The sequence below is a fragment of the Camponotus vicinus genome, unplaced genomic scaffold (genome assembly GCF_025532165.1).
Source record: "Camponotus vicinus isolate PSW18456_S1 unplaced genomic scaffold, iyCamVici1.0 SCAF_1, whole genome shotgun sequence".
Classification (NCBI taxonomy): domain Eukaryota; kingdom Metazoa; phylum Arthropoda; class Insecta; order Hymenoptera; family Formicidae; genus Camponotus; species Camponotus vicinus.
In genome coordinates this window covers 34530191-34557050 of record NW_028141945.1, presented here as the reverse complement: position 1 = coordinate 34557050, position 26860 = coordinate 34530191, and the positions used below count along the sequence as shown (strand labels likewise).

The window sequence follows — 26860 nt, the reverse complement described above, 5'->3', positions numbered from 1 at the left end:
TTAATTTTACTTTATTTCTGCAAAATTTATCATTTTAATTCACGCAATTATAGATGATTTTAATTTGTGTATTATTATTGTTTTAAAATAAGAAATTCGTAGTTGTTTTAATTTTAAATAAAATCTTGAAAATTAAGACAATTCTTAAAGCTAATTCTTTAATTAATTAATCTTTTACACCTTTTTCGAAAGAGAAATATAATTTTATCTTGCGTGAGAAGAGCCATAGCTACCGTCATCACCACCGCCACATGATATGGTCTTTATTACATCACTGAAAAAGATATTTTTTATTACATCACTGAAAATAAAGTGTATTCTAGTTCATTTTAAAGTTAATTAAAACTTTTAAATCAATTAATAACAACATAGAAATACAATAGAAACATAAATAATTAAGAAACATAATGTCTTTTTTAGAGCGGGATATACAAAAAAAAGCTTTTCTTATAAAAACTATCTCTTTTAGATCATAAAACATTAAATTATAACATTAAATTATAAGTACCTAATTCTTGTTTTAGCGAAATTCTTTGTGACGAATATTTTGCTGTTGTTTAATTCATATTAAAAAAGGAAGACCATTAATTTCTATATAAGAATATGGGAGCCGGGATTGTGGAATCTCGCAGATCTTCCACCTGCAAATTTTTTTTAATATATGCAGTGACATCTTGCAGTGTTATGTATGAAACGACATAATGAGCAACGATGTTGATAAAAACACTCGCTGTTAAGGGGATCCTAAAGTGACTTTTTTACCGATATAACATTATATTTCTTTTGTACATACAAACCGAAATCTTTTTATTAATTGCACAGAATAGTAAATGCTTCTCCACGATTAAAGTACACACAGAAACAAACCGGGAACCTCCCGATTTTATGTTAAAAAACAAAAAAAATTGAAAAATTACAATTTTTTTATCGGCTTCTGTAACAATATTTGCTTTGTATGTACAAAATTTCTAAAAGTTTATTTATATTCCTTCGTGCAATATCTAGCGGGAACATATCTTATTTTGTACATACAAACTGCAAAACTTTTATATTAAGCAAATATTGTTACGACTTTTTTACGATTTTTCAATTTTTTTTGTTTTTTAACATAAAATCGGGAGATTCCCGGTTTGTTTCTGTGTGTACTTTAATCGTGGAGAAGCATTTACTATTCTGTGCAATTAATAAAAAGATTTCGGTACAAAAGAAATATAATGTTATATCGGTAAAAAAGTCACTTTAGGATCCCCTTAAAATACAAAAATAATGGCGCATAAAAAACGCCTGATTCTCGAAATAGAAATCGTGTTGATCGTACATTGATAATGCAGAAAGGTCTATCGTTAATACGTATTGATAGGAAAAACTGACAGACACGCACATTTTGAAGTCTGTTGTATGGTTCTCCGAGTTCCTTTCGTGTCACAGTTTGAATCCAAGAGATATAAATAGCAAAATGAATAAATGACATCGTAAACCGATCAATTTTGAACTCGGATCATTAATTTTCTTTGAACGTCTTCAGATCAATCTTGCTTCATCATGCGCAAAAGGCGCTCGGTGCTGCTCGTTTTCTCGCGATGGCCACGAATTTCTGAGTTACACTCGTGGTTTGCCGTTGTTTGGCAAACACATAGGATATGATTTCAAGACGACCCTCTAAGTTGCTCGACTGTCTTCCCCAGCTCGTTCTTCGTCGGGGACAGTGAATGTCGCCAAGTATATTTACCAGCTTCCATGTGAATAAACGGCATCCGGTTCGTTTACCGGACTCGAAGCAGGTGGTCGCAGCACGAAAACAGCTGGATCTTTTCGCCGATCTTTTTTGCTCTCCTGTAAAATTACATGATCGCGCAATTGTATTATCGTCACAATGAACATAGCGAAATCCACCATCGTACTCTTGGTCTTTGTGCTGATGTTGTCCATCTTTGTGGCGAATGTAGCTGATCTTATTAGTGTTGATTCTCGTCTACCGGACGAGATGTTGAGAGACAGTAATGGAGAGATATGGTGGTCCAGGCCAAAGTATTATGACATAGGAAACTCATATGATCACTTAATATGGTTTTTACAGGTTTGTGTATATCATATTTTCATATCGCCTATATCTTATTTAAATTAGTGGCAATATGTGATACAAATTATATATTTTTAGTACATCATTATATTCTAAAGATATATTACATAACTTTTTTTTGTTATTTTTAGATATCGGACATACACATAAGTATCTTTAAAGATCCATCTAGGATATCAGAGTTAAAAGAATTCTGTAATATGACAGTAGATTCAATTAAGCCTGCTGTTGTTCTTGCTTCAGGTAATTTATATTTTACAATTATATAATTGTACCAAGATACTATGTGTTTATTGACCAAAAAAATTAAATTAATGTTGTTTTAATAGGAGATTTAACTGATGCCAAAAATATAGATGAAATGGGTTCTAAGCAAATACTCGAAGAATGGCAATACTACAAATATGTAATAGATGAGACTAATATCAAAGAAAAAACATTATGGTTGGATGTCAGAGGAAATCATGGTGAGAGGGACAAGCATTTCAATTATAATGCATATACAATCATGCAAAATAAACCAAAGAAAACAAAATTTGCATTACAAATTTATCTATTTTCAGATAACTTCAATGTGATCAATCTTGATTCCAAAAATAATTATTATTCCAATTATTCTATTCAAGGAAAGAAGCATCCTAGATCTTATATGTATAATGTTAATGCTGGTTCTGAAACATACTCTTTTATTGCAATTGATGCTTGCTTGAAACCAGGCCCCAGGAGACCATTTAATTTTGTTGGTATTTTAGACCAACAGGAAATTGATAAGATACAACAATTAGTCAATCAGTCTAAAGAAAGCAATGCGGATCATGCAATTGTATTTGGCCATTATCCTACATCATGTATATTGTCACAATCTAAGACAAATATCAGAAATATTTTAGGTAAGGATATTATATACATAAAAAAGGTATAAAAAAATAAACTTTTTACTCTTACTTTAAAATATTATATAAATAAAATTATATAATAAATTCATTATTTATTATAAAAGGTAGATACCAAAAGAGTATGGTGTACCTGTGTGGCCATTATCATATGCTGGGTGGTATGATACCTAACATGTATACATTACAAAAAGCGGGCTTCCTTGAGTTAGAATTGGCAGATTGGAAAGACAACAGAATGTAAGGACAAATGCACTTTTGCTAAGTAAGACAATTGCCAATACATAAATTTTATTTATTTTTATATTCATTAATGCTTTACTAATATTATATATAATATTGAAAAGGATGAAAAGGGGAAATTACTTATAAGTTATCAAAAAAATTATTATTTTCTGTTATATCAGAAGGAATTAACATAACTCTTATAAATGTGGCATAAAAGAGCACGTTATATTTTTAGTTCTTGTAACAATTAATAATAAATAAAATTTATATTTTTTTTAATTCACATGAAACTATGGCTGCGTTCGTTTTGACGCTTTCAGTGCTGAAAGCATCGTTCTATCTTTGTTTGATATTCGATGTGCAATAAAGACAAAATGATGCTCACAGCGCGTGAGCGTGCAAAGCGAACACAGCCTAAATATTTTGCTTTGCTATTGGATCATGCAAACTTTCCTTTGTTTTATACACAGTGCATTATTTACTATTTCTCACACATGCTTATTATTAGGTATCGCCTCGCGGCAGTAGATCATGGCCAGTTCTCATTCATTGATATAAAGCACAATGACTGGCCTGTAGCATTAATCACCAATCCAAAAAATATGCTATTTATGATGCCACAAAAAGAAAATTCAAAATCTATCATTACATCCACGCATGTCAGGTAAACGCATTTCTATTAATGCTGATAATTTTTTTATTTATATGAAATATGTTTCTTATAAAATTTAATCCTTATATTATGTTTGATGCAGAATACTAGCATTTTCTACGGTTTCATTGAAAACTGTCGAAATTCAATTGGATCATGATGTTTGGCAAAAGTGTGATCACATAAAAGGTCCTCTTTATGTATTACCATGGAATTCGACAAAGTATAAAGAGGGTATTCATCAGATAACAGTTCAGTAGATGATTCGATTACTTATAAAAATTAATTAAGATATTATTTTTACAAATGTTGTTTACATTATTTAATGTTGTTGACATTATTTTACATTTCAGGTTCGTGTAATTGACAAAGAGGGTAGAGAAAAAGTTATATCACATTTTTTTTCTGTCGATGGATCGTGGTTATCATCGCGCATTTTGCCAAAATTAGTACTGATGTTCAATGTCGTTCACATCGTAAGTTAGTGCTACGATTAATTAAACTTCTATTTCCTGAAATATATAATAATTTTATCATGTTTTTTATAGTTTCAGTTTTTATTTGCTGTAACATTGGCATTATCAGTAGTGCCACTGTGCTTACTTCGATGTCTTCACATATATTACAAAAGTAAATATATGTAAAATTTATAAATCTTATATTTATATTGTGCTATAAAGTATATACTGAAAAAGCTTTTTCTGATCTAGATAGAAATATGCATAGACCACGATTACGTATCAGATTTTTTCATTTGTGGCTTAGAAAATTGTGGATATTATCCACCATTGATAAAGTGTTTTATGGATTGGTGTTATACTCATTGTATTTAAGTGTTGGTACGTGCATATAAATACATGTACATAAATACATTGGAAAAACTTGCTAAAATGCATTAATTATACAATTTGACATTGATTCCAGGTCCATGGACTGTGGGAGAAATAATCGAAGATCATATAGGTGTGATCTTTGTATGGGGAATATTCATTGGAAACAGATATCTACCAGGTGGTTTCACTTATGCCTATGGGTATTTTCAGTTATGTTGTTTTCATTTACCGCTTATGCTAATTATAGCGCATCGAGTTGATCGTAGGTTCGTGATATTATAATATAACAATATATAACAATATTGTCACGCTATGATTAAAAAATTTTTTCTAATGCTCGTAATTATTTATATTTCAGATTACAAGAAGCTGAAAATCCTGCGAGACAATCCATATCGAAATTTCGTTTAATTTGGCAGTATGTTCCAATTTGCTTGTTAATCCTCATGCAATCTGTTATGGCCTATTTTTTATACCTAGAATATGGTATAATAGCAATATTATTATGTCCATTACGAACTGGGAGTATTATCATAGCAGCACTATTGTGTTATTATGTGAACACAATGCCACTCTCACATTTAAGGTTTGTATTGATATTTACATTATAATGTATCTAATGTTCTAATTATCTATTATCTATTTTAAGGTCTGCTGCATCTGTATGGTCTCCTCATGGTGCCATCAATAACAATAATGCAATTTAATTAATAAGAATGATAGAATTATGAGGGAATGTTGGTAAGTTAATGATTCATATGATTATTGCACTTGTGATTATTAAATTTGCAAGAAAGTTTTGAATAGATTCTCTATTATAACATGCATTATATTTCACACAAATAGAGATTAAAATTAAAAAGCCAATTAAAATGATCAGGTAAAAATACCTGAATATTTTATGTTAAAAAACTAAATATTTTTTGTTTTATTACATATTTTAAAAGTCTCTTTTAAACATTTTGTATTGTATAAAGTCGATGTTCCTTTAACAAGTGCCACATTATTTTACATTCAAATTTAATGATCTTAATATATAATTATTAATAATTATATTTAAATAATACTATATGATTATTAATAATTATATATTATTAATTTAATAATATATAATTATTAATAATCATATAGTATCATATAGTATTAATAATCGTATAGTATAATCATATAGTATTATAATTATTAGGAATTTTCAAACTAATAATTTATATTAGTTATTTTTTAACTGCATATGATTCTGAAGCAAATATTGCAATGTGATACTTAATATTACTACTTATTGATATGATTCTGCATTAATATAATCATTACTATCTTCTACTTCCATATTGTCCATAGTTCAAGCACAAAAGTTCCTTTCTATAAAGAAAAATACTCATTTTTATTTATTTTTATTTTTATTTTTTTTATAATGAGAAGTCAAAACATTATAAGAAGAGAGAGATACAAATACAATATATTTATATATTATAAATGTTGCTATATATTTATATCTCTGTCATGATTTGTCTTTTCTTTGTAAAATTAGAGATATATTAGAACAACAGAATGTGATATTTTCCATTTTAAACAATGGAACTCTTCAGAAGACAAAGCTATATTGTAACTTTAGTGTTCTTGTTCAGAATTTTTAACTAAATATCTTAATCACTTTCCTGTGACATATATTTTTCTACTTCTCTATATATTCAAGAGCCACATTGTATTTTTTTCATAATGGTACTTTAGATATATTTAAAAACAATCATCAGATTTATATATCTATAAACTTATGTGTTAAATGTCTTTGTTACAGATACATCATCAAAGATGGCCAAGCTATATTAGACAATTTGGAGTTTAAACAAACATAAACTTGTCTTTTTGTATAAAACAAAGTTATCGTACAAAGTGCATCAAGTGTACTGACAATCATACTGAGTTATGCTAATTTAGAAATAGCAATTAGATTTGAAATTTTTGTGCCATTTGTATACACTATATAATGCAAAAAGATTGGCTATCTTTGATAGATGTAGAAACAAGAAAACGGTGAAAGTAATATTATTCTATTAAAGTGTGATTATGTGTTACCAAATATGATCAAACATGTAACATCACATATGTGAGAGACTTCCTTTAATATTCAGTAGTATATGTATGTAACAATAGATGACAAATAAATATTTACGAAAGCATGTGTGAAGACGTGATACCTTAGTAAATTTAATTAATAATTTTATCATATTAATGAATTTACCTTTTTGCGATGAACTTTTTTAAAAAGAAAAAAAATTACATTTTCGAACCGACAATCGAAAATGTAGTTTCTTAATCAATATGTTATCGATCTCTGATTTTTACGCAAAGTACAGATGCCGCTGCCGTTTAATCAATCCGCACACTTTCACAATTCACACACGATACCAGTTTTCATTCACTGCAGTGCGTTGCCGGTTTATGTCGAGCGGAGTATTTCGCTCCCTGTGATTGTCACCTCGATCCTAGAATAGTTCGTAAAAATGAGTAAACATCATACACATGAGATAAGTGAGCATCCTGAGGTTCAATGGGCTCTGGAGCTACTTAGGCCAGATCCCAATTATAAGGCCAGTATACTGCAGGAGTATACGATTGAAACAGTATGTGTGGGAAGCGGCTTTGCAACGGCATGTTTTAAAAATTTTATTAGCCGCAAACCGTATTACACGGGTAAATAATCACACAGTACTTTAATGAGATCATGAACACGAGATATGTTCCGATATATATATATATATATTTTTTTTTAAACTTAACCTCATTATGCTATTACATAACGGTTATATGTGTGAATAGGTGGCAATCAATTTGCCTAATTATTTTTATTTAGATATGAAAAAAATTTCCACTGATATTTTATGATAATTCCTCATGAATAATAAAATTGCATAAAGTTTTTGTCGACTTTTTCAATTTGTAACAGTGCATGCAATGAGAATTGAACTCTAATATGAATGATATTTATATTCAGGAATACACTTACATATTGTATCAATGGCAATAGGATATGTTGCATCGCAAGCTATTAAGAAATACATTGACAGTTATAAGGCCGAACGTGATACTAAATTAAGGGATTATATCATACGACATCCAGAACTCTTTCCTGAACCAGGTAATATATCTCTTCTTACATTCTTAAAAAGAGATAATAAAGTGTATTAAAGAATAAACTATATCTTTTAACTTATATGAAATATATTTATACATAATTAAAGAAAAATAACCACTTGTTGGTTAATTAAACTGACTAAAAATGTTGTATGATATTATCTTCTTTTTTTTTTAGTACATGTGAAATATAGTGAAATATTTGACGAATGGCATCCAATCCGTTAAGTAATCACTACAATATAGAAGTGACAGCAGCAGCTTAATCGTGTATTCTCTGATGTGAACAGACAGTACAGTTCAATGCAATGAATGTAGATGTATTATGTGTATGTACATATTAATAAAATTTATAAGATATATATAAAATATGTTACAGTAGAGTAATAAGAAAATAAGATTATTACATTATTTTCAAAAAGTAGGATATAAATAAAGAAGTATAAATGTTATTTCAGACTTCTCCAAATAATAGGCAGATTTTTGTAGAATTTTTCTAGCATCAAAATATTTTATTTTTTCTTTCAGATTGAGCAATGTTTAATGTTATAGATGCTTGTGAATGATGTTGAGTGTATGTATACACTCTATATAGGAATAACATAATTTTATGTACACTGATTTGTACATTTGGAAGATACAAATTAATATTTCATAAAGTTTTTGCAATATTAAAATAAGTGAGATGCTTGATATGATTGATAACAGATTTAGCGCGAATCCACACTATTCGTTTTGATAACAAACGCAATCTACTTGCGCTAGAATTAAATTTAATTCATTCAAGACTCCTATTTCTTCTCAGGATTATAATTGTCATTGTATAATCCTGTACCTTTAGAATCTCCTAACCAGGGATACCTGTTTGGACATTCTCTACATGTTTCCATATACCTGTTAACATAAATAATGATAATTTTGAATACTTTTATCATTTTAGCTTTAATCATAACTTTAGCAATAAGAATTGAGTAATTCTGTCATATGTAGAATTAAATCAATCTCTACCTCGTTGTTGTGAAATTTGCTTCGGCAGGCTTAAAATCTAAAGCACACTTATGTGGATTATTGCATGGTGGACCTGGCAAGTTCTCTTTCTTCTTACATGACCATCCTTCAAAATTATGCAGAGCTTTGATCGGTTTCGGATCGGTCATCCATGTTAATGCCTGCGTGGCGGTTACAAAATAAACGTCAGGTCTGTAAAAATATCCATCAATTATTTTATTAAAAAATGTTAGATATTTCTTAATAGAAACATATTTCATATATTTTTACTCACAGTGTTACCACCCAATCGAGGAATTTTGATAGACCACGTTCAAGCTCTTTAATTTGGAACCAATTAGTATGGAAGGGCATCATGTATGGTGCTCTATTCTGCTCGTAATATCTGTTAAAATCTTCCTGCAACCATTCAAATACTTCTTCAGGATCATGATTATGAAGCACACATTGATCCAAATAAGGACAATGTCCACCTTCATAACTCTCCACATAATGTGCATTTAGGGGTAGCTCCCAAATACCTGATAATACACAAATATTTCTTTAAAAATAATACTGTATCAAAAATACTACTACTTATTGAAATAACAATATGTTTTCTCTATTTTTTCTTTTGCAGTTTTAGTTTCTATATTCATATTTTACATTGACAAAACTGAATCTTCATCACACTTTCATTACCTTGGAATGATTTGGTGGGACAGGTACCCGCCTTACATTCATGTGGGATCTTGTAATCAAGAGTATACGGCCAGATTGGCACTTTTAATGGCGAGATTCCTATACTACTGTCATATATGTATCCAAAGTCCTCCAGTACCTTGTACTGAGTGTTGCGACCGGGTTTCAAGTAAGGCGCTCGCATACCAACCACTTCACTAGTCGAAATGTTACTGAAGTGTTTTAGTATTTCACGCATCCCGATCATTTCGCCGACCCATTCTTCGTAGCCCTTGTTCTCCAGGCCTTTCTGAAGTCTGAAAGATATTTGCTTTGTCAGCATAACGAACATTTCGATGCAATTTAAATGTATTCACTCACGAGATCGTCTCGGTTGCAATTTCATGACCGTCGTGCGCCAAACTCTGAACCATATTATAATTACAATACTCGTGAGAGAGAAAGAAAGTGCCTCTCAACGGACAATTGTTAGGATTCAGACGATCTTGGGTAAATATCTTCTGATAATGATCGAAGTTGTTATGATTTATCGCACCATCGAATGTCATTATTATTATTTGTGGCGTCTAGAATGATTCAAGATTCAATTGTAAGATGAAATTGTATCTATATGTATTTGAATAGATCTTTAGAAGTTGTAAATCATTATGAAGATCTGCAATCAAATCATCATTTTACCTCTTCTGGTTGAAGACCGCCAGGAATAATTGTGCCATCTCTGGAACAGAAGCAATACGGAAGCTGGCAGTTCGCCGTGTCACAGCGCTCGGCCAAATCTGTAGGTGGTTCGGTGATTGGTGCTGGTGCTAGAAATTAAAAGACACTATTATTACAGTTCAGGAAAATTACATATTTTGGTAAACGAACAAAGATTAGGAATGACGCGCTTGAAAAGTAATTATATAAGTTTATTAGATGAATTGTTTTTTAAAAGTTTATTATTTCCTCTATAAAGTCAAGTTTTTTTCGTCATTTGATAATAAATATTTATAATTTTACGATAAAAAATATTTGCTCACTAGTCTCAATGGGTCCGCATCGCGCTTCGTTTTTGAAAGTGCAAAACTTGCTGATGTCATCAAAGTGCAAACCCGATGGGCATCGGTTTAGATACGGGTATCCATCGACGCACTTCCAGAAAAGAAAATAGGATAATTACGAGTTAGAATCGTAGCAAACTAATGATAAAGTAAATCATGTAATCACCTGATAAAATCTTCTGCATGTTGCCGGATCGGCGAAATTGCCATTACCCTGGCCTTCTGGACACCTAAATTCCTCGTCTTTCTTATCCTCGTCCTTTTTGCTCTTTTGACTATGCACTGAAATGAAGAAAGGCGAGAATTTAAAAAGGAATGTGCAATACGAGGTAACGATTTTTCGTAGATACACACGACAAATATATTTCTTGTGAAAGTAAGCATTTCATAATTAATCAACTTTACGCACGAACTTAAATTTCATCTTGTTGCGCAGATCGAAATGTTTTTATTCGTCCGCGAGAGTGACGAATTTTAGCAGTCTATTCCGATTACGAAGGAAATTTGAATTTTTAAAATTTTTTTAGGAATCATATGGTTGTACAATCGTACAAGTAGAGAAAAATGCTCGAAAGCCATGCTTCAGCCAGGAAAATGTCAAGGTTGGGATCACTTGTTCTAAACACGTTTATGCTCGAGTATTTGCGCTCTTGTGTCCTGGATAGAGTCAACTGACTCAGTCAAGTATCTACGTTCCACTTTTACCACGTTCTTTCTGTCAACCGTTGTTACGCCTCGAGAACCGCACGATTACGATCAATAGCGACAAAGCGGTGACTTTAATGAATGGATAGTAATTATATGAACTGGAAGTTGTATAACAACTTAAAAAAGATATTTCTCGCATTAAATTTTGAAATTTACACATCAATTATGTTTTAGAAGTTGAATTAAGTTAAGAATTGCAAGATAATTCTCGTATTTTCGATTTTGATTGACTAATTGTGTCATTATATATTACATCATCGAGACAAAGAGATAAGAATGGCACCTCGGATATACAGAAAGCGTGTAGAAAATATAGGCGGGAGAAATTCCAGAAGAGAGGTTTGAGAAAGCGAGAAACGCATGATTGTGGGCATTCCAATATGTTTGGACACGTGAATACGTAGGGACAAATGTTCGAACCGCTAATTTATTTATGCTTCTTTTGGCGAAATGCATTGCATTAAAAGTGTTTTAAAAGAGAGATGCGTATCGCATAAGCACATAGTAAAATGAATTTCCAGTATTAGCATATCTTAAAATCCATTGTATATGTTTCATCATATTTTTATGTTGGAGATTTGAAACTCTCAAATAGAAACCTATGTATATCGGATGTTCAAAAAAATTATACATCTTCATAGAAAGTTAGTTTCAACATGCGTGGAACGCACATTTTATTACTAAACAGTTTCGATTATTCCTTTTAAATGTTAATTTGAATTCCAAAAATTTCGCAAAAGAATATTTATATAAAAATTTAAATTCACTACAAGTTAGTTTCATCGCGTGATGCATCATTATTTTTGGTTAACTAGTTAAGTATGTATCGTATACTATATTTTACATGGAACGCGCAAAGAATTTCCAAGTACCGGAAGAGTTCTTTAATTATTCCATGCGCGATTGTACGTTCGCATTCACAATATGCGCAAAAATTGCACAAGTTTTTTCGTTTTAAAAAAGGCTTTTGTAATACACGTTCGCGCAGTAATAAGCGAATATATATATGCTTGAGAGCTATGCAAAATGCAATCCAAGGTTCTTAAATAGCTCGCATTTTTCTTAACAATAAAGTTAATAATTAAAAATTTGATATTTTTTAAAATTATATTAATAACTTATTATTAAAATTTAGATAGGAATCAATAAGACGGAAATAGGAAGAGATACGAAAGACGAGCGGGTATAATGAGAGAAACTGTACGATGCATGATCAATGGAGATCCGAAGATATTAAAAATGATGTGCAAGACCTCACATATAGAGAGAAAGTAGCACCTGTGAAGATTCTTCCCAATGACCTTATAATCGTGTAGCATTTTTTTATTCTGTATGCCCCTTTTATTCTAATAATATTGTAATTAAATTAAAATTAGATAATACGCATTTAATTATGCATCTAATTGTGACGAAGATTATGTTTTTTAAACATCACACGCACGCCAATCAATAGCTTCGTTTAAATCTCGATGAGGTAAAATAATTGCATGATGATTCACAATAAACTACAGAGTTATTACTGCATTCTCACGCGAGATTAGAGATTACATCTGAGGAAATACTCGATAATCGTGTAACTTAAACGTGCTATAATTAAAGTCCTGCAATGTCGCGAAATCGGCGAATTCACTTTCGCCAGACTTCCATAACGTATAGCGGATGTTTGTATTCGAAAAAGACTACTTGAAATGAATTCAAAAAAAAAGATTACTTGAAAAAACTTATTCTTGTTGAGGAAATTCCTAATCTATGAAGCTAGGATGTGTATTAATGAGATTTCGGAATTCTCTTAATTTGTCTTGCCTAATTCTTGATAAATAATGAATTTAACAAAATGCAATTTCGTAAATAATTTTTCCTTTAGTTATATATATATATATTTTTTGTAAATAATCTTTTCTTCAGTTCATCTATTTTTCACAGGATACCGATAACGAAGGCGAAGTATACATAACGTAACTTGTCAAGAGAAGTGTCTGCATTTACGGATGTCAAAAAAGATTCGTTTAGCGGTAAAGTGGAAAGTGAAGGTACACCAGTGCATGTTGGCAATGACGTTGTTTTCTCGCTCAGGTACATTTCCTTCTATCGTTCAGACGTATGCACATATATGCGGCTGCACGTATGTATGTACACATGCATGTACATACACCATATGCGTGTAAAACAAATCTTATGTAAACGCGAGTGAAATTGTACTGATGTACCAAATTCGCCAGTGTCATCTTTCTCTTCCTTACAATTTTTTCCTATTTTTATTTTATTATAAATTGATTGAAAAATTCTTGTTATCAAATAAATACATATTTTTTATCTTTTTTTATGTATATGTATAATAATCTATAGACCAATTTTTAAGTATGAAGTGTTTCTAATTTTTTGTTTCTTAATTAAATAAATGTCATTCATTTTCAGGAAATTTATCTTGGTAATAAAAGCATAAATATAGAATGTGAGAGAACGAGCTAATTAATATGTAATTATTTATTGGATTGTTATATTTATATATTTCATTTTATATGATCGCATGACGTTATTGATAAAAATATCAGCCATAAGGAGAAATGTAAAGAGAAGACTAAGAAAAGATGCCGAAGAATGCTCCTTGAAGGACATTATCGACCCAAAAAAAAAAAAATAAAAAAAAAAGACAAAAATGACATGTCAGTAATGACCTGCTAGAACTGGTCAGACCGAGAGAAGCCAGACTATCAAGTCAATATACACTTCAAGAATCCAACGTTAGACAATCGTCTGGAAATTTCGCAATTTTTGAAAGCGACTGCTGCTAGATACAGACGATATGTCAAGTATTGCTGCGCGAGTGGGAAAAGGAATTTTATCAAGATCAACAAAAATTTAAATTGGAATTTCGTAATATCCGGAAAACGACTATTACATGTTGAATAATGTAGAAATGTCAGAGAGAAATGTCGCGTGGCGCCAAGCGAGAATTTTAAACAATTTCTCTCATTTTCCGACTTTCTCAGATGCATATAATCCGATCTCTCAGAACAGGAACAAATTAACAGAGAGAAAGGTAATCGACGTAGGGAATAAGCGAGGGCGCGCCTACCTGCTACAATGGTCAAGACGGCGCAGAGGAGCGCCGTTTCCTGGAGTCTCATCGTTCCGCGTCTCGATGTCCTGGACGAGAAGCCGTGTTCCGTTCGGGTTTCGCTCGCACGTTCAGCGTCGTTCAACTCGTGCGATCACCGCGATCACCGGGGGGAGGACGTATCATTAGCCGATCGCGACCAATCGACCCACCAGGCTGATCCGCTGCCACGACACTGTCCGATATACGCCGTTGCCGCCGGCGCGGCACTTCTCGGGAACGAGGTACCGTTCTCAGCTCACATTGGCTGACTACTTTCTATCGGCCCGCCGCCGTAAATCGACGAGAAAAGCGTGTCTCTCATATCAGACATATCACGACATAGCACGCATGTCGCAGCGTGAGATTCACAGTTTGCTCGCGGTTGATGTTGCCTCCGACCATCTCGTCTCGCTTTCAAAACAGGGACAGATTGCCCCGCGGCAATATTTCTTCGACAGAAATCGCAGAGATCATTCGAATTGATGAAATTATATCAACGATGATTATGTTTATTCGCTGGAGAACATTGGACGCGATCACTGTTTCTATGCAGAAACGTAGTGTGTAATTGTATAGTTGCAATGTTTTTATTTAATATTGAAAAACAGATTTTTATCGAAATCTTCATGTGCGATATGTACAATAATGTTCGCGTAACCCGACAATATTATTAAATATAAATGTGCATGTTAAATTTGCACAATCTTAATTATCCTATTAATCACAATTCTATACTATTATATAGATATTAAAAATATGAGTTTCTTTGTCGAAATGCGCTATTATGGAAAACTCATTGCTATTAATTCTAAATGATAGAAAAAAACATATCCGTCTTTCCTAGAATCTTAACAGCATGAGAATTCTTAACAAAGTGATTTAGGAACCGGTCAGAAGAATCTTTTCGCAGATGACTCATAACTCGATTTTAGCAATCTGCGGTCCCTTTTTACGCTTTTCTTTTTTTACAGGCTTCTTTTTTACGGTATTTTCATTGTACTCTTTTTCATGTTCGTATCCAGAGCGTGCCCAGCGGTTTTTATACGGATTAGAATAGTTCGGATCCCGTTCCGTGATACTCAGCTCCTGCTCGACTAGGTGAATCATCGTGATGGTCGATTTGTTCAGCAAGTGGCGCATCTGATTGGTAAAGTTAAGGGACCAGTGTAGCATGGGGTTCCATTTCTGCTGCATCTTCAGTATCCTGTGAGTGATTTCCGGCAGATGCAGAATAATATCCCCGAAGAACGCAGTGTTTTCCAGGATGCTAGATAATGCTGTGACAAATATCTCTCTTTATTTTTTTATCATAACTTTTAATTAATTTTTTTCAATATATATAATTTCAGATTAAATTCATTTCAAATATATACAATTAAATAATTATACCGTCTTTGACATTGATATCTTTTGGAAAAGAGCTGTTATCTGGTATGAAACCGGCCTTCTCGATGATACTTTTACTGGATTCGATGACCTCCATTACTTTTTCAGCTAGCACCATGATCATTTTGTACAGGCGTTCGTAATTGTTTATTTTTAGGAGAGTCTGTATAGCTTCTATGTGCTCCTTACGTCGTTGGACGAATAGTTTTTTAACTGTGTTACAAAAAATTAAAAATAATTAAAAAGAGATGTCACAGACATTGTCAAATTGTCAATTACCAATTTTGCAACTTAAAGTAATTAAGATATAAAATAATATATATAAGCTAAAACGAAAATAAAGCACATTTATTCTATTTTCCAATAAAAAAAGTGTCTTTACAATAATATAAATATGCATCATTAACATTGTTCTTCTTTGTCATATCTTTATACTTATTTTTTAAATTTTTATTTTTATTTAAATTCTTTAAAAGATTAAAACGACATGTCAATACTTGAAAAAAAGAGAAAAATATAAATGTGTAAGACAGTTAATAATATATAATAGTGCTAATAAAATGCAAAAATGAAAAATAAAATTCGATAAATACATAGTTCTTCATCGGATTTGGATTCGCCGCTCTTTTGTGGCTCGCTGGTGATTGGTCCGTCAATTTCCACCTGCGCATGCGCGATAATTGCCAACACCATCACGATCAACGCAACAACGTAAACGAAAACTCGCCGATGAATTCGTGACTGGAACATTGTGAGAAAATTTTGCCAGCAAGCAGACGATGTCACCGATTGATTGTTACTTCACCGCGATTTTATCGAGGCATATTAATCGTGCGAATTAATTGATATGTCATTCGAACACAGCCACGCTGCAATCTTCACTACTTACGACACTGATGCCATCTGCCGAGAGTTTCTTATCCAGCCGAATGTCATTTCCAGCTTTCTGGATCGTCGAGAATTATCATCGGCGATTCGTCTCAATTCGCTCAAATCAGCCGATCGGCGATTAGGAACATCACGAATAATCCGACATAAATGCAGCGTAATCTTCGTGATTTCATGTTGTTCTCGATAATAGCAAGTCGCAAGTGTAAATCCGCGAGGTAAGAAAATGTTATGTATTCGGCGAGCACGTCGTACACAAGGTGTCGATCGACTGTACACGTGACGATATTTTTCTTGATATGTTTAAAGTGCATCATCCTCGGGATCGTCGACGCTACGCGCTTCCTTCTAGTTCCTCGCAATAATTTATGTCCGCGTCGACAGTAAACATGGCGGCGATGGACGGCGAGACGAAACTTGATGCAAGTATCATCCTGTTGCAAATGTAACGAACATCATAATATTTTGAAACGCTTTACATTTTTCCTTGCCACGATAGAAAGACCAGGAGAACAATTTTTGTAGATATATATTCTTGTAAAAACATATGTCAGATTTAATATTCGATATTTGTTTTAATAGATGTACGATGATGTTACGTACACTGTGGATCCGCAACACATTGAGGGTGAGATGACAATAGGTACAAAGCAAAAATCAACAACTTTAGGAGAGCCAGAATTTAATACATTAGATGAACCTATCAGAGACACAATTGTAAGTGTATATTGTTTTATACTTCTATTACTTCAAAATTTATTTGTAGAGAGACTTTTATATTTTTATATCGTTTCTATTCGATATAGTTGAGGGATGTTCGAGCAGTAGGCAAGAAGTTTTTCCATGTTTTATATCCTAAAGAGAAAAAAAGTCTACTCAAGGAATGTGAGTCTACAAATAATACTTCTCTACTGTATTAAAAAAAAAGATTACTTATAATATGTTATATATTTCAGGGGATCTATGGGGACCATTAATATTATGTACGTTTATGGCAATGTAAGATATATCTATATAAATATTTACATATATACATAATAAATTTATAAATCATTTATATTAATTTATAATTATTATTTAGGATATTACAAGGTTCTACTGATGCAGCAGATAATTCAAATGATGGAGGGCCTGAGTTTGCAGAAGTATTTGTTATTGTGTGGATTGGATCTATGGTTGTTACATTGAACTCAAAACTGTTAGGTGGAAATATGTAAGTTAGATTACATGTCTTTGCATATGCGTGTGTCTACTATGATTTTTAACTTAATTGTTTTATAATTATGGAAAAATTATATCTCTCTTTTTAAATATGTGTAACAATTTAAATTTGCAGATCTTTCTTCCAAAGTGTTTGTGTCTTAGGATATTGTCTATTACCAACTGCCATTGCATTAATTTTATGCAGAATTATACTAATAGTGCAGCAAACTACTCTCTTATTTATCCTAAGATTCATAATCACTATGATTGGATTTTTGTGGGCAACATATGGTAAGTGCATTGATTTTATTATATTAATGATTATATTGATTTGTAAGAAACTTACAACTCAGTATATCTTATTCTTGTTATCTGAATAAATATATTAAAGTTTATGTTAATATTTTAGCATCTATGGCATTCCTTGGCGATAGTCAACCCACAGGGAGGAAAGCATTAGCGGTATATCCAATTTTTCTTTTTTACTTTGTCATATCGTGGTTAGTTATATCCCATACTACATAAAATGCAATGCCATAATTAATTTGTCACAAGACTGTCATATTGCTTTGGCCTTCTGTATGAGTTCCGAAAGATGAAAAAAGAAGGGACAGAAGGGAATGCAAGTATTTCATATATGATATTTTTCAAGTTTCGTATTTGGACATATTCCAGTATCGTGCTTTTGTGAATAATACACATATAGATATATATATATATAGTAGTCAAGTATTTATTATCTCTTTAGATTATCATTCAATATGTCAATTATAAGATTTCTAACTATATCCTAATTCTATTAATTGCACGTTAGCAATTAAGCTAAATTGTACAAAAATATACCCTTTCTCACTGGAAAAGATGAAAAAAGAATTGAAATTGTCAGATTAGATATACTAGATACATTCAATTGAAACATAGACTAAGATTTACAAAAAATTATTCTGTAAAAGTCATAGTCTATATTTCAGTTGAACATACCTGGAATATAGATTAATAAAAAAAAAAACATGCGATGTAGTATGAATGATGATGGCTTATATCATTGACTTTGAACTGCATTTGAATACTTCCTACACTTCCATAAATTTTAGTGATCATTTTTTTACTCTTTATCGAATCGCAATTTTTTAATTATAACAAACGGTAGAAATTTTAAATATAATTTGTACTTTTCTGTACATGTACATTATGTATATATAGGGAATTATGTTCAAAAATCATATTATATACAATATTAAATAAAACAATCTAGTGTAAAATAAGAAACATCTTTTTCGTTGTTCATCTCATATATGCGAGAAGTATCTTTGCAATTTCTGCAAAAGAGTTTTACTATCGTAGTGTCCGGGATAGGCGAGCAACGACTTTTGTACTGCGATATAACTCGTCTGTAGATCTCCAACCTGCGTGTATGTATCAAACAAATGTATAATTATAATCGGTATACATAATGGAGAAGCAAATTAGAAATAATTACCTCGTAAGCTAAATATGCGCTGTTAAAATGTGCTTCGTATACGTAGCTAGCGATGTTGGCTGCCGCGTGGAAATAGGTTCGCGCCGCGGTAACATTTCCATTACGCATTTCTATTACGCCAAGATTGTTATAGGCCAAAGCATGTCTATTATCGCTCGCAATGGCCAGCCTCAAGCATTCCTCGGCCATTATTAAATCGCCCAACGTCTGCAATCGGCATATATGCTACATAACTTATATTTCAAAATAATGGATTATGAATTATATATACATACAATGGCAATGTGAGAAATGTTATACCACACATCAGCTATATTTTCATCGGTCGCAAGATTCAATGCTCTCTCAAAGCACGATATAGTATGATCGTATTGCTGAGCATAAAAGCAGCAGAGCCCAAGATTATTGAACAACTCTGCATTGTGTACACCCATCTGCAGGAGACGTCTGAAAGAAGAAATATATATAAATTTAATATTAAAATAAAATATAAGAATTTATTGAGGAGTAAAAAAGTACTCACAGTCTATTTATATTTTCAGCGTTTCAAATTATATACATATTGTATACATATTACACATACCTGTAATAACGCAAAGCTAGCTCCGGCTGATCATTATAAAAGTGATGCATGCCTATACTAGCAATCGCTTCAGTATGAGAAGCATCCTCCTGCGCAATTATCTTGTAATATTTCATGGACATCGTTGTATTATTCAGGCCCTCGAATATACGACTCATCTCTGTCAGAATTGTAACATCATTCGCGAAATACTCGAGGCCTCTCTTACACGTGTCTAGCGCGGTCAAGGGCTGATCGAGCCTGACGTAGACTCTGATCAATCGTAAAATCGTTTCGATATTTTTATGATCTTTCAATGCCGACTTGAATTGCTGTTCTGCATCTCTCACTAGTCCCAAAGTATAATAACACTTTCCCAACTGAACCTTCCACCACCAATCTTTGTACTGACAGACTTGGGTCGCCTGAACAGCCAAGTCCAATGCCTGTGATATTTTATATTAGTTTAAAAAACATAACGAATATTTAAGTAATTTATACATTATGTATATGATATACACGCGCGCGCAACTCACATATCTTGCATCGTTTTCATGGTAATATATGTATTCAAACAACGGTTTCGCTATGCTTTGTTGATTAGCATATTTAGTTATGTTCAAACGCGATAACTGGATAAAGGGTCCACCCGGCTCAGTCAGCATCGATGCAGTACCAAGTCTTAAAAAACGAAGATTTCACATTCAATTTTCTTTTGATATTAAATACATATGCATGAATGCATTGTATATATTCACCTAACACTACGTCCTGAGCTCGCTGTAATCGGCCTGGCAGTCATTGCTGTCCTCGGTGTTTTCAATGCTTGTTCAATCGATTGGGACATCGCCGCCTGAGTGGCGGGTCGTACTACCCCGGTAACAGGTCTACCTTTAGAATAAAAATTCCATATTTTATTTACATATATTATAATCTACTTAGACTAAAAATCATTGATTGACATTTTTCAGGCGAGCTATAACAAACCGGATTGAGATTTAGGTCGTACTCCTTGACCGGTGTAACTGGTACCGGGATTTTTCAACGAAGTCCCTGGCCTTGGCATCATTGATATCGCATAATTGTCTAGCAGAGTTTCCGCAATTCCCTCCTCCTCGCCTTCAATGTCATCTACGTAGACTTGCAATGTTAAGGCACGCATTTTCAAGACCCACACGGCCTGGCAACCCAAGTTTCATGGTGATTCAAAGATAACTACTATTCTCTGCATATGAAAGAAAAGCAATGTATACCTGATCCAGCGGATTTTTTCTCAACAAATCGGTGCATATCGTAGCGCATGCCTCGTATTTCTGCCGATTGAATAAGCTCAAAGCTTGAAACAACTCCATATTCAATAAATTGTAAATTTCGGAGCAAACACTAGCTTCGCAACACATTGATCCGATTACACAGTGTACTCTCATGCTTCGAGTCTTATACGTCGCATATATCTATATACATATATAAGCGGAGTTTTATCGATTATTCTTTCCTCGCGTTATTTCTTTTTTCAACGGCACAACAGAAATAATCAATTAGTATAACAATATATGATTGGTATTTGTTCTTAATCATGTGAGACACGATATAATTTTTGACATTTTCTCTTTATTGTAAATATAAATGAATAAAATTGATGTAAATATGCTTCGATTTTCTAACATGATTTTGAGCTATTAAGTCATTATATTTTTATTTATTAGAAAATTGCAATGGCATTTGTTGGTAAAAATCACCCAAGGTTAGAGAAAAAATAATCAGTTGTAATTCGTAACGTAATTTATAAATACATAATTATTGTTGTAGTATACAAGAAGAATTCGAACGATATTTCGAGAAGAAAAATATACAAGAGCAATGTACCGAACAATCTTTGATGCGTTTACATAATGCTTTTCTGGTACGCATTATACATATTAAGCGCTTTTTTTATTAATATTGCTTTATGAGAATATATATTGTTTGCATTTAGATGGCAGAAAATAAAGAAATGAATTCTTCTCAACTATACGACGCTTTCCAAGACATCCTGGAGATAAAAATACCGCAGGACGAGTTTCAAGTTCTTTTCAAAAAAGTTAGTTAATTGTTACTTTAATTGTTCCTAAAATTTCATATAATTGTCAATTTCAGATAGATGTAAGACTCGATGGTAAAGTAACGTGGGACGAATTCATTTCCTATTTACTGATAGAATTTCGAGACATAGATTCCACTGTGAAATCACAGATGTTGGAAGTGCCATTAACAGATTTACCAAGATTATTAAGAACGCGTCATCGCACTGCTGTATGCAGAATTACATTTTGTCCAGAAGTTTTACCGGTATATTTACCGATATATTTACTATCAAAGAGTTTGATATGCGAATCAATCGTGTCTCGTTTCGCCAGAAAAAAAATAAAAGAAGAATCGAGCTCATTATTGTATCAAGAGATAGCTTTTTTATAATTTATGACATATGTGTATATTAAAATTTATTTTCTTTTAACAAAAAACGGAAAAACTGATTGATTTGTGCATCAATATGCATCTTTCGCAAACTGTTATTTATTTACTGTTATTTATTTATTACAGTCATCTCACAGAGATTTATTATATTAATCTTTAGGACAGAAGTACAAGTTTTCGCAGGGGTTGTTACCTAACTGTAAGCCGAGATGGGGTGATTAATTATTGGTCGTTAGATCTCGAATATGAGCGTACTGTGCAATCCAAGAATCGTTAGTATATTTTCAAGTATCTCTCCTTTCTTCGGTCGATATTTTCTTCGGCACTTATATATTTTTTGTAGCATACTTAAAGGTGCAATCCACCGTTATAACTGATATGATTGTGCTACCGGACGTTCAGATAGTTTGCACGAGTTCGACGGAATGCGATTTGAGATTTTATGACGTCGCAGCGAAGAAATTTGATCTTCGAGTATTGGTAGGAGTGATATAGATTTTATGAAACATCGAAAATGTTAATCCAAAGTAGCTTTAATTAATTGCACGCGTTATATTTTTAGATATCCAGTTTGGAGCACGCTGTAGTTTGTATGCACTATTACTTCAGTACAAACATCAAAGAGAATTCCTACATTGTCCTGGGTGATACAAGTGGGTCTGTCATAATCGTGTCGTTTAATCCCACGGATAAAGGACCTTTCAAACAGCTCACCACTCATGACACAATTATTCTTCGTTACGACGACATCGTAAAAGTATACAAGAATTGTAATAAAGTATTTATATTAGATGTGTACACTTGGAACACATATATTAAGAAAAAATTATTATAATTAGGAAGAGTTGGAAGGATTTGAAATCACGGAGAGATTTAAGAACATACACACGAATTGGACGAGCCAAGTGGCTTATTATGAGAACCTACGAATTTTCATATCGAGCAGTCAATGCGCTGATTGTTCTCTGTGTGTTTTCGATGCGACCGCAACGAGGATGCAATATAAGTTCCAAGTTCCCATAGGAATATCCTGCTTTGCGCTATGCGAAGGTTTTCTTGTTACTGTACGACTTAACGCATCTCATGATCGATTCATTCATTTTGAAGCGTCATTATTTTTCCTTTATCAGAGAGCCGTACCCTAGTAACGGGTGGACCTGATTGTATGATCCGCGTTTGGAACCCTTTCAGTCCTGAGAAGGCGAATGCCGTATTTCCGGGACACCATTCAACTATATGTGCAGTCGTTGTGATAGATACTGGCAAGCGTATTTATTCCTTGTCAAAGGATAGATGCATAAAAGTGTGGGATGTCCCAGTTCAAAATTGCATTCAGGTCGTTGAGAAATTATCGAATACAATATTTTTCTTCTGTTTCTATACTCTATTCTGCGGTTGCACAAAATTTTCTAATAATTTTATATATATAATAATAGAAAATATTTTTTCTCAAACAGACGTACAACAAATTACCCAGAGAACTAAGCGAATATGCTCCGATGACCATAGTATTCAATACCTTAGCTCGTACGATGATTATTGCCAGTATGATGATCGCTGTTCTTGTTTGCGAGCACGTAATTAACGAGGAAACTTCAGATGGTTACACACACACCAAAGGTGTTAGCTGCGTTCTTTACAATCAGCTTTTTCGCGTGGTGAGAGATTTTTATACTTATCTAAAAGTAAATTACTTATATCTTAATTACTTTTACAAAAAACGATTATATTCCTTATTCTATCTATATTAATTCACGCAGATTATTTCTACTGGATTAGATTCGTGTATCATTGTTTGGGATCCTTGGTCTGGACGCCGTTTACGTCTGATTACGCACGCTCATAGTATTATTCGATACGGACAACACGTTGATATCGAGATCACAGCGGCCTGTTTCGAGAATTCCGAACAATTTTTAATTACTGGTGCTAGAGATGGATCACTGAAAATGTGGAATTTCAATACCGGTGTTTGTATACGCAACATGATGATCGATTATCAATGGTATATAATGAATATTAAATAATAGCTTCTACAAATGTTATGATACTTGAGATTAAATTGTACAAAAGATATTAAAATTATAAAACTATTTAAGAGAATTATTTATACACACTAACTTTTTAAAATATATTATACACAATAGTCTTCTTCACGAAAGTTTTCTATTTGTATATTATAGTAGAAACGAAATACACAACATTAAATAGTTACACAAACTATAAATGCTTTATATATAACATTCTAAAATAATAAATTGTCATTTTATCTTGTTCCTATTTCTCATGTACAGTGAAATAACCAGCATTGTTTGGTATGAAAATCGAATTCTATGCTGCGGTTGGAACAAACATGTTACAGAATTGGCAGCTTTCGAGTCTGACTTATATAAAAAAAATTGGACGACCAGTCACACTGACGACATTCTATGCTCAGCTGCCAAATTCCCTCAGCTGCTTGCCACCGGAACATACAATGGAGAATTAATTCTCTGGAGACTTGAAACGGGTCAACCTTTCAGGAAGTACCAAGTGATCGATGTTAGCAAAAGGTAGTAAGAATGCTAATTTGATATTGTCATAAGTAATAATTGACACAAAAGAACGAAGGTAACATGCTAATTGATTTAATAGGCATATCGTAACGAGAGAGATAAATGTGCAAGAAGCGTTCATACGATCTAATGAGATGGACAGATCTATAAATCAGCAAATTAAGTAAATTATATTATTTGTTATTATATTATATTATATATTATTTATTATTTGTTATTAATTATATATTATTTGTTTATAGTTATAAAAGAGATATTTGTTACGTATAAATTCTAAACTATATATATATATATTTCTCGCGAAACAGAAAATTGACTCCGTGTGCCCATCAAGAATCAGCATTAAATATAATCCGCACTATGGCAGTACGCGCGATAATTTTTCTGACCGCGCGAGAAGTAAAACCAAACGTCGGTACGATATTAGTAGCTCTCGATTCCGGCTTAGTGCAAGTATGGACACATCATCCAGCGGCAGGATTTTTAGGAGCCTTTACGGTCATCCACGCTATGGGCGATTGCGCGACTTCTTTAACTACCGATCCTGAAAATCAGTTTCTCGTAACAGGTTTTCTCTTCTTTTCCTTCTCAAGAATTTCTCAAGAGACTGACTTAAGAATTAAAATATTTTTTTGAATAAAAATCCTAAACTTTCTGCGCTTTGAGTATCAGAATTTTTCCAAATGTTTATAATGATTTTATTTTTCTTGAACGTTTCTTTGAAGGACACAGCATAGGCTATATAAAAGTTTGGCTCCTCTCGAATTACATGCTACCAAATTCGCCGAAAATATGTATGCCTCTGTTAAGATTAGAATTTCCGTTCTTGTGGAAAGATAGAATAAATGGAAGAGCGAAAAGAGCGGTGCGAAAGCAGGCGCTGCCCCTTCTGTTGTCGTCTGTTCGCGGTCATATGCGAGGGATCACTTCTCTTCAAATTATTTCTAGTGCGCGAATAATAGTCAGGTGTGTGCACTATAAAAATATTGACAATATTGGGTACGTTTTGGTAAATCTCGAAGATTTGATTGAATTAATAGTGGTAGTGCGGACCGTACGGTACGATTATGGAGTTTCGGTGGTCGTTATATATCAACACTCGGCACGTTCAGAGATTGGTACCCAATTTTACCCACTATACCCGTACAGAAATATTTCGAGGATTATAAACTTCCAGCGGATATTAAGCGATTTGCCAGTTTCACCACTTTGAAAGTAAAATAAAAAATTTATACATATATACATTACAAAGATATATATATATATATATATATATATATATATATATATATATATATTTTTTTTTTTTTTTTTGTGATGTAAAGGTACTTCATGGTGGTATGAGACGAGTACAAACAGAGATCGAAGAAGAAATCGATTTCCCGAAAGAAATTCTCCACGAAAAACGACACATACTATATGGAAAGGCATTAGATAGTTCAATGATTGTAAATTATTATAAATCAGAACCTAGCAAAACGTATCAGAAACAGTTCAGATTAGACAATACCTTGCCATATGTGAGTACATATATGTTTTGATATACATTTTACTGCATATTTATATATTTTTGTAATATATATATATTCATAAAATTTTTTAATTATAGTCATTTTGTGCATTTGTAGATACCAATTTATACACATTTATCAACATACTTTTTAAAACCTGTAGAAGCGCAAAAGACACTTTTACTAGGACAGAAAATGGAACTTACGTATGGATATTTAATTCAAATTACTGGAAAAGTATAATCCAAAATATTTGTCCAATATTTAAAAAAAATTATCTTTAATTTCAGTAAAAAAGTGTATTTAAGAAGAGCAATGAAACCTCTACGTTTGCCTACTAGGAAAGTTTCAGCAAATTAATTTCATAAGATTGATTCATCATAATAAAAATTTGTAAAACTTACAAAATGAAATAATATATAATTTACAAGAATCTAATTATTAATTTAGATCATTATTTAATATG

General features: G+C 32.4%; 7 protein-coding genes and 1 long non-coding RNA gene across 14 annotated transcripts; 5 read left to right on the top strand and 3 right to left on the bottom strand.

The window, feature by feature from the left end:
- The first annotated feature begins 1332 nt into the window (after window positions 1-1332).
- Window positions 1333-6871, top strand: LOC145963383 (transmembrane protein 62). 2 transcript variants are annotated; one of them, XM_083085272.1, is made up of 14 exons: window positions 1333-2077; window positions 2212-2323; window positions 2410-2547; window positions 2644-2970; window positions 3081-3213; window positions 3710-3865; window positions 3957-4104; window positions 4207-4329; window positions 4402-4483; window positions 4564-4692; window positions 4778-4952; window positions 5045-5272; window positions 5336-5427; window positions 6482-6871. In XM_083085272.1, the coding sequence occupies exons 1-13, from the start codon at window positions 1874-1876 to the stop codon at window positions 5391-5393; spliced, it is 2013 nt and encodes a 670-aa protein (XP_082941398.1). In that variant the 5' UTR covers window positions 1333-1873; the 3' UTR covers window positions 5394-5427; window positions 6482-6871. The 2 variants fall into 2 exon arrangements, with proteins under 2 accessions (XP_082941398.1, XP_082941387.1); XM_083085261.1 differs by having other exon boundaries at window positions 5336-6871.
- On the bottom strand, window positions 6542-14681 carry Cda4 (chitin deacetylase Cda4). Its single transcript, XM_083085329.1, has 9 exons — window positions 14332-14681; window positions 10714-10829; window positions 10527-10638; window positions 10186-10313; window positions 9868-10073; window positions 9508-9803; window positions 9101-9347; window positions 8827-9018; window positions 6542-8712 (listed from the first exon to the last, which is right to left on the bottom strand). Exons 1-9 carry the CDS (start codon window positions 14381-14383, stop codon window positions 8610-8612), a joined length of 1452 nt encoding a protein of 483 aa, XP_082941455.1. The 5' UTR covers window positions 14384-14681; the 3' UTR covers window positions 6542-8609.
- On the top strand, window positions 7064-9430 carry Nd-b14.5b (NADH dehydrogenase (ubiquinone) B14.5 B subunit). 2 transcript variants are annotated; one of them, XR_014436166.1, is made up of 4 exons: window positions 7064-7377; window positions 7679-7822; window positions 7997-8147; window positions 8347-9430. XR_014436166.1 is itself a non-coding variant. In XM_083085406.1 (3 exons), the coding sequence occupies exons 1-3, from the start codon at window positions 7188-7190 to the stop codon at window positions 8044-8046; spliced, it is 384 nt and encodes a 127-aa protein (XP_082941532.1). In that variant the 5' UTR covers window positions 7064-7187; the 3' UTR covers window positions 8047-8187. The 2 variants fall into 2 exon arrangements, 1 of the variants encoding a protein (XP_082941532.1); XM_083085406.1 differs by lacking the exon at window positions 8347-9430 and having other exon boundaries at window positions 7997-8187.
- Window positions 9575-16095, top strand: LOC145963448 (uncharacterized). Its single transcript, XR_014436174.1, has 3 exons — window positions 9575-10829; window positions 14332-14597; window positions 15378-16095. It is a non-coding gene; the product is annotated as an uncharacterized LOC145963448 (long non-coding RNA).
- Window positions 14923-16905, bottom strand: LOC145963430 (coiled-coil domain-containing protein 134). Its single transcript, XM_083085364.1, has 3 exons — window positions 16335-16905; window positions 15745-15954; window positions 14923-15632 (listed from the first exon to the last, which is right to left on the bottom strand). The coding sequence occupies exons 1-3, from the start codon at window positions 16489-16491 to the stop codon at window positions 15271-15273; spliced, it is 729 nt and encodes a 242-aa protein (XP_082941490.1). The 5' UTR covers window positions 16492-16905; the 3' UTR covers window positions 14923-15270.
- On the top strand, window positions 16407-19805 carry LOC145963436 (protein YIPF6). 2 transcript variants are annotated; one of them, XM_083085378.1, is made up of 8 exons: window positions 16407-16847; window positions 16939-17051; window positions 17212-17346; window positions 17436-17514; window positions 17586-17628; window positions 17711-17842; window positions 17966-18123; window positions 18242-19805. In XM_083085378.1, the coding sequence occupies exons 2-8, from the start codon at window positions 16998-17000 to the stop codon at window positions 18355-18357; spliced, it is 717 nt and encodes a 238-aa protein (XP_082941504.1). In that variant the 5' UTR covers window positions 16407-16847; window positions 16939-16997; the 3' UTR covers window positions 18358-19805. The 2 variants fall into 2 exon arrangements, with proteins under 2 accessions (XP_082941504.1, XP_082941513.1); XM_083085387.1 differs by lacking the exon at window positions 16407-16847 and having other exon boundaries at window positions 16950-17074.
- Bbs8 (tetratricopeptide repeat protein 8) lies at window positions 18262-21344 on the bottom strand. 2 transcript variants are annotated; one of them, XM_083085309.1, is made up of 8 exons: window positions 21128-21344; window positions 20862-21054; window positions 20633-20765; window positions 20411-20555; window positions 19896-20320; window positions 19588-19759; window positions 19313-19519; window positions 18262-19238 (listed from the first exon to the last, which is right to left on the bottom strand). In XM_083085309.1, exons 1-8 carry the CDS (start codon window positions 21299-21301, stop codon window positions 19122-19124), a joined length of 1566 nt encoding a protein of 521 aa, XP_082941435.1. In that variant the 5' UTR covers window positions 21302-21344; the 3' UTR covers window positions 18262-19121. The 2 variants fall into 2 exon arrangements, with proteins under 2 accessions (XP_082941435.1, XP_082941443.1); XM_083085317.1 differs by having other exon boundaries at window positions 20862-21014.
- Wdy (WD repeat-containing protein WDY) lies at window positions 20870-26844 on the top strand. Of its 3 annotated transcripts, none has more exons than XM_083085226.1 (19): window positions 20870-21074; window positions 21684-21777; window positions 21850-21954; window positions 22011-22202; window positions 22489-22600; window positions 22672-22808; window positions 22891-23085; window positions 23168-23378; window positions 23459-23664; window positions 23786-23986; window positions 24089-24333; window positions 24623-24880; window positions 24963-25046; window positions 25192-25451; window positions 25609-25849; window positions 25924-26098; window positions 26209-26403; window positions 26512-26600; window positions 26685-26844. In XM_083085226.1, the coding sequence occupies exons 2-19, from the start codon at window positions 21754-21756 to the stop codon at window positions 26752-26754; spliced, it is 3000 nt and encodes a 999-aa protein (XP_082941352.1). In that variant the 5' UTR covers window positions 20870-21074; window positions 21684-21753; the 3' UTR covers window positions 26755-26844. The 3 variants fall into 3 exon arrangements, with proteins under 3 accessions (XP_082941352.1, XP_082941343.1, XP_082941362.1); XM_083085217.1 differs by lacking the exon at window positions 20870-21074 and adding an exon at window positions 21438-21618; XM_083085236.1 differs by lacking the exons at window positions 20870-21074; window positions 21684-21777; window positions 21850-21954 and having other exon boundaries at window positions 22085-22202; window positions 22731-22808.
- Window positions 26845-26860: the final 16 nt, after the last annotated feature.

What these genes read in the sequence shown, in the direction of transcription:
- LOC145963430 (XM_083085364.1), bottom strand. Translation starts at nt 16,491, where the DNA reads ATGTTCCAGTCACGAATTCATCGGCGAGTTTTCGTTTACGTTGTTGCG. An exon ending in CAAATCCGATGAAGAACTAT is followed by an intron (nt 15,955 to 16,334) that starts GTATTTATCGAA and finishes TTTGTAACACAG; the next exon opens with TTAAAAAACTATTCGTCCAA. An exon ending in AGATATCAATGTCAAAGACG is followed by an intron (nt 15,633 to 15,744) that starts GTATAATTATTT and finishes TATTTGTCACAG; the next exon opens with CATTATCTAGCATCCTGGAA.
- Nd-b14.5b (XM_083085406.1), top strand. Translation starts at nt 7,188, where the DNA reads ATGAGTAAACATCATACACATGAGATAAGTGAGCATCCTGAGGTTCAA. An exon ending in CCGCAAACCGTATTACACGG is followed by an intron (nt 7,378 to 7,678) that starts GTAAATAATCAC and finishes ATTTATATTCAG; the next exon opens with GAATACACTTACATATTGTA. An exon ending in AGAACTCTTTCCTGAACCAG is followed by an intron (nt 7,823 to 7,996) that starts GTAATATATCTC and finishes TTTTTTTTTTAG; the next exon opens with TACATGTGAAATATAGTGAA.
- LOC145963383 (XM_083085272.1), top strand. Translation starts at nt 1,874, where the DNA reads ATGAACATAGCGAAATCCACCATCGTACTCTTGGTCTTTGTGCTGATG. An exon ending in TGTTCAATGTCGTTCACATC is followed by an intron (nt 4,330 to 4,401) that starts GTAAGTTAGTGC and finishes TGTTTTTTATAG; the next exon opens with TTTCAGTTTTTATTTGCTGT. An exon ending in GCGCATCGAGTTGATCGTAG is followed by an intron (nt 4,953 to 5,044) that starts GTTCGTGATATT and finishes TTTATATTTCAG; the next exon opens with ATTACAAGAAGCTGAAAATC.
- Cda4 (XM_083085329.1), bottom strand. Translation starts at nt 14,383, where the DNA reads ATGAGACTCCAGGAAACGGCGCTCCTCTGCGCCGTCTTGACCATTGTA. An exon ending in CTCGATTGGGTGGTAACACT is followed by an intron (nt 9,019 to 9,100) that starts GTGAGTAAAAAT and finishes ATATTTTTACAG; the next exon opens with ACCTGACGTTTATTTTGTAA. An exon ending in GCAAATTTCACAACAACGAG is followed by an intron (nt 8,713 to 8,826) that starts GTAGAGATTGAT and finishes TTATGTTAACAG; the next exon opens with GTATATGGAAACATGTAGAG.
- Wdy (XM_083085217.1), top strand. Translation starts at nt 21,590, where the DNA reads ATGGCATTTGTTGGTAAAAATCACCCAAG. An exon ending in AATTTGATCTTCGAGTATTG is followed by an intron (nt 22,809 to 22,890) that starts GTAGGAGTGATA and finishes TTATATTTTTAG; the next exon opens with ATATCCAGTTTGGAGCACGC. An exon ending in GTTACGACGACATCGTAAAA is followed by an intron (nt 23,086 to 23,167) that starts GTATACAAGAAT and finishes TATTATAATTAG; the next exon opens with GAAGAGTTGGAAGGATTTGA.
- LOC145963436 (XM_083085378.1), top strand. Translation starts at nt 16,998, where the DNA reads ATGTCCGCGTCGACAGTAAACATGGCGGCGATGGACGGCGAGACGAAA. An exon ending in AAAAAGTCTACTCAAGGAAT is followed by an intron (nt 17,515 to 17,585) that starts GTGAGTCTACAA and finishes TATATATTTCAG; the next exon opens with GGGATCTATGGGGACCATTA. An exon ending in AAACTGTTAGGTGGAAATAT is followed by an intron (nt 17,843 to 17,965) that starts GTAAGTTAGATT and finishes TTAAATTTGCAG; the next exon opens with ATCTTTCTTCCAAAGTGTTT.
- Bbs8 (XM_083085309.1), bottom strand. Translation starts at nt 21,301, where the DNA reads ATGAGAGTACACTGTGTAATCGGATCAATGTGTTGCGAAGCTAGTGTT. An exon ending in GAAAAAATCCGCTGGATCAG is followed by an intron (nt 21,055 to 21,127) that starts GTATACATTGCT and finishes TTGGGTTGCCAG; the next exon opens with GCCGTGTGGGTCTTGAAAAT. An exon ending in ACATTTCTCACATTGCCATT is followed by an intron (nt 19,520 to 19,587) that starts GTATGTATATAT and finishes TGCCGATTGCAG; the next exon opens with ACGTTGGGCGATTTAATAAT.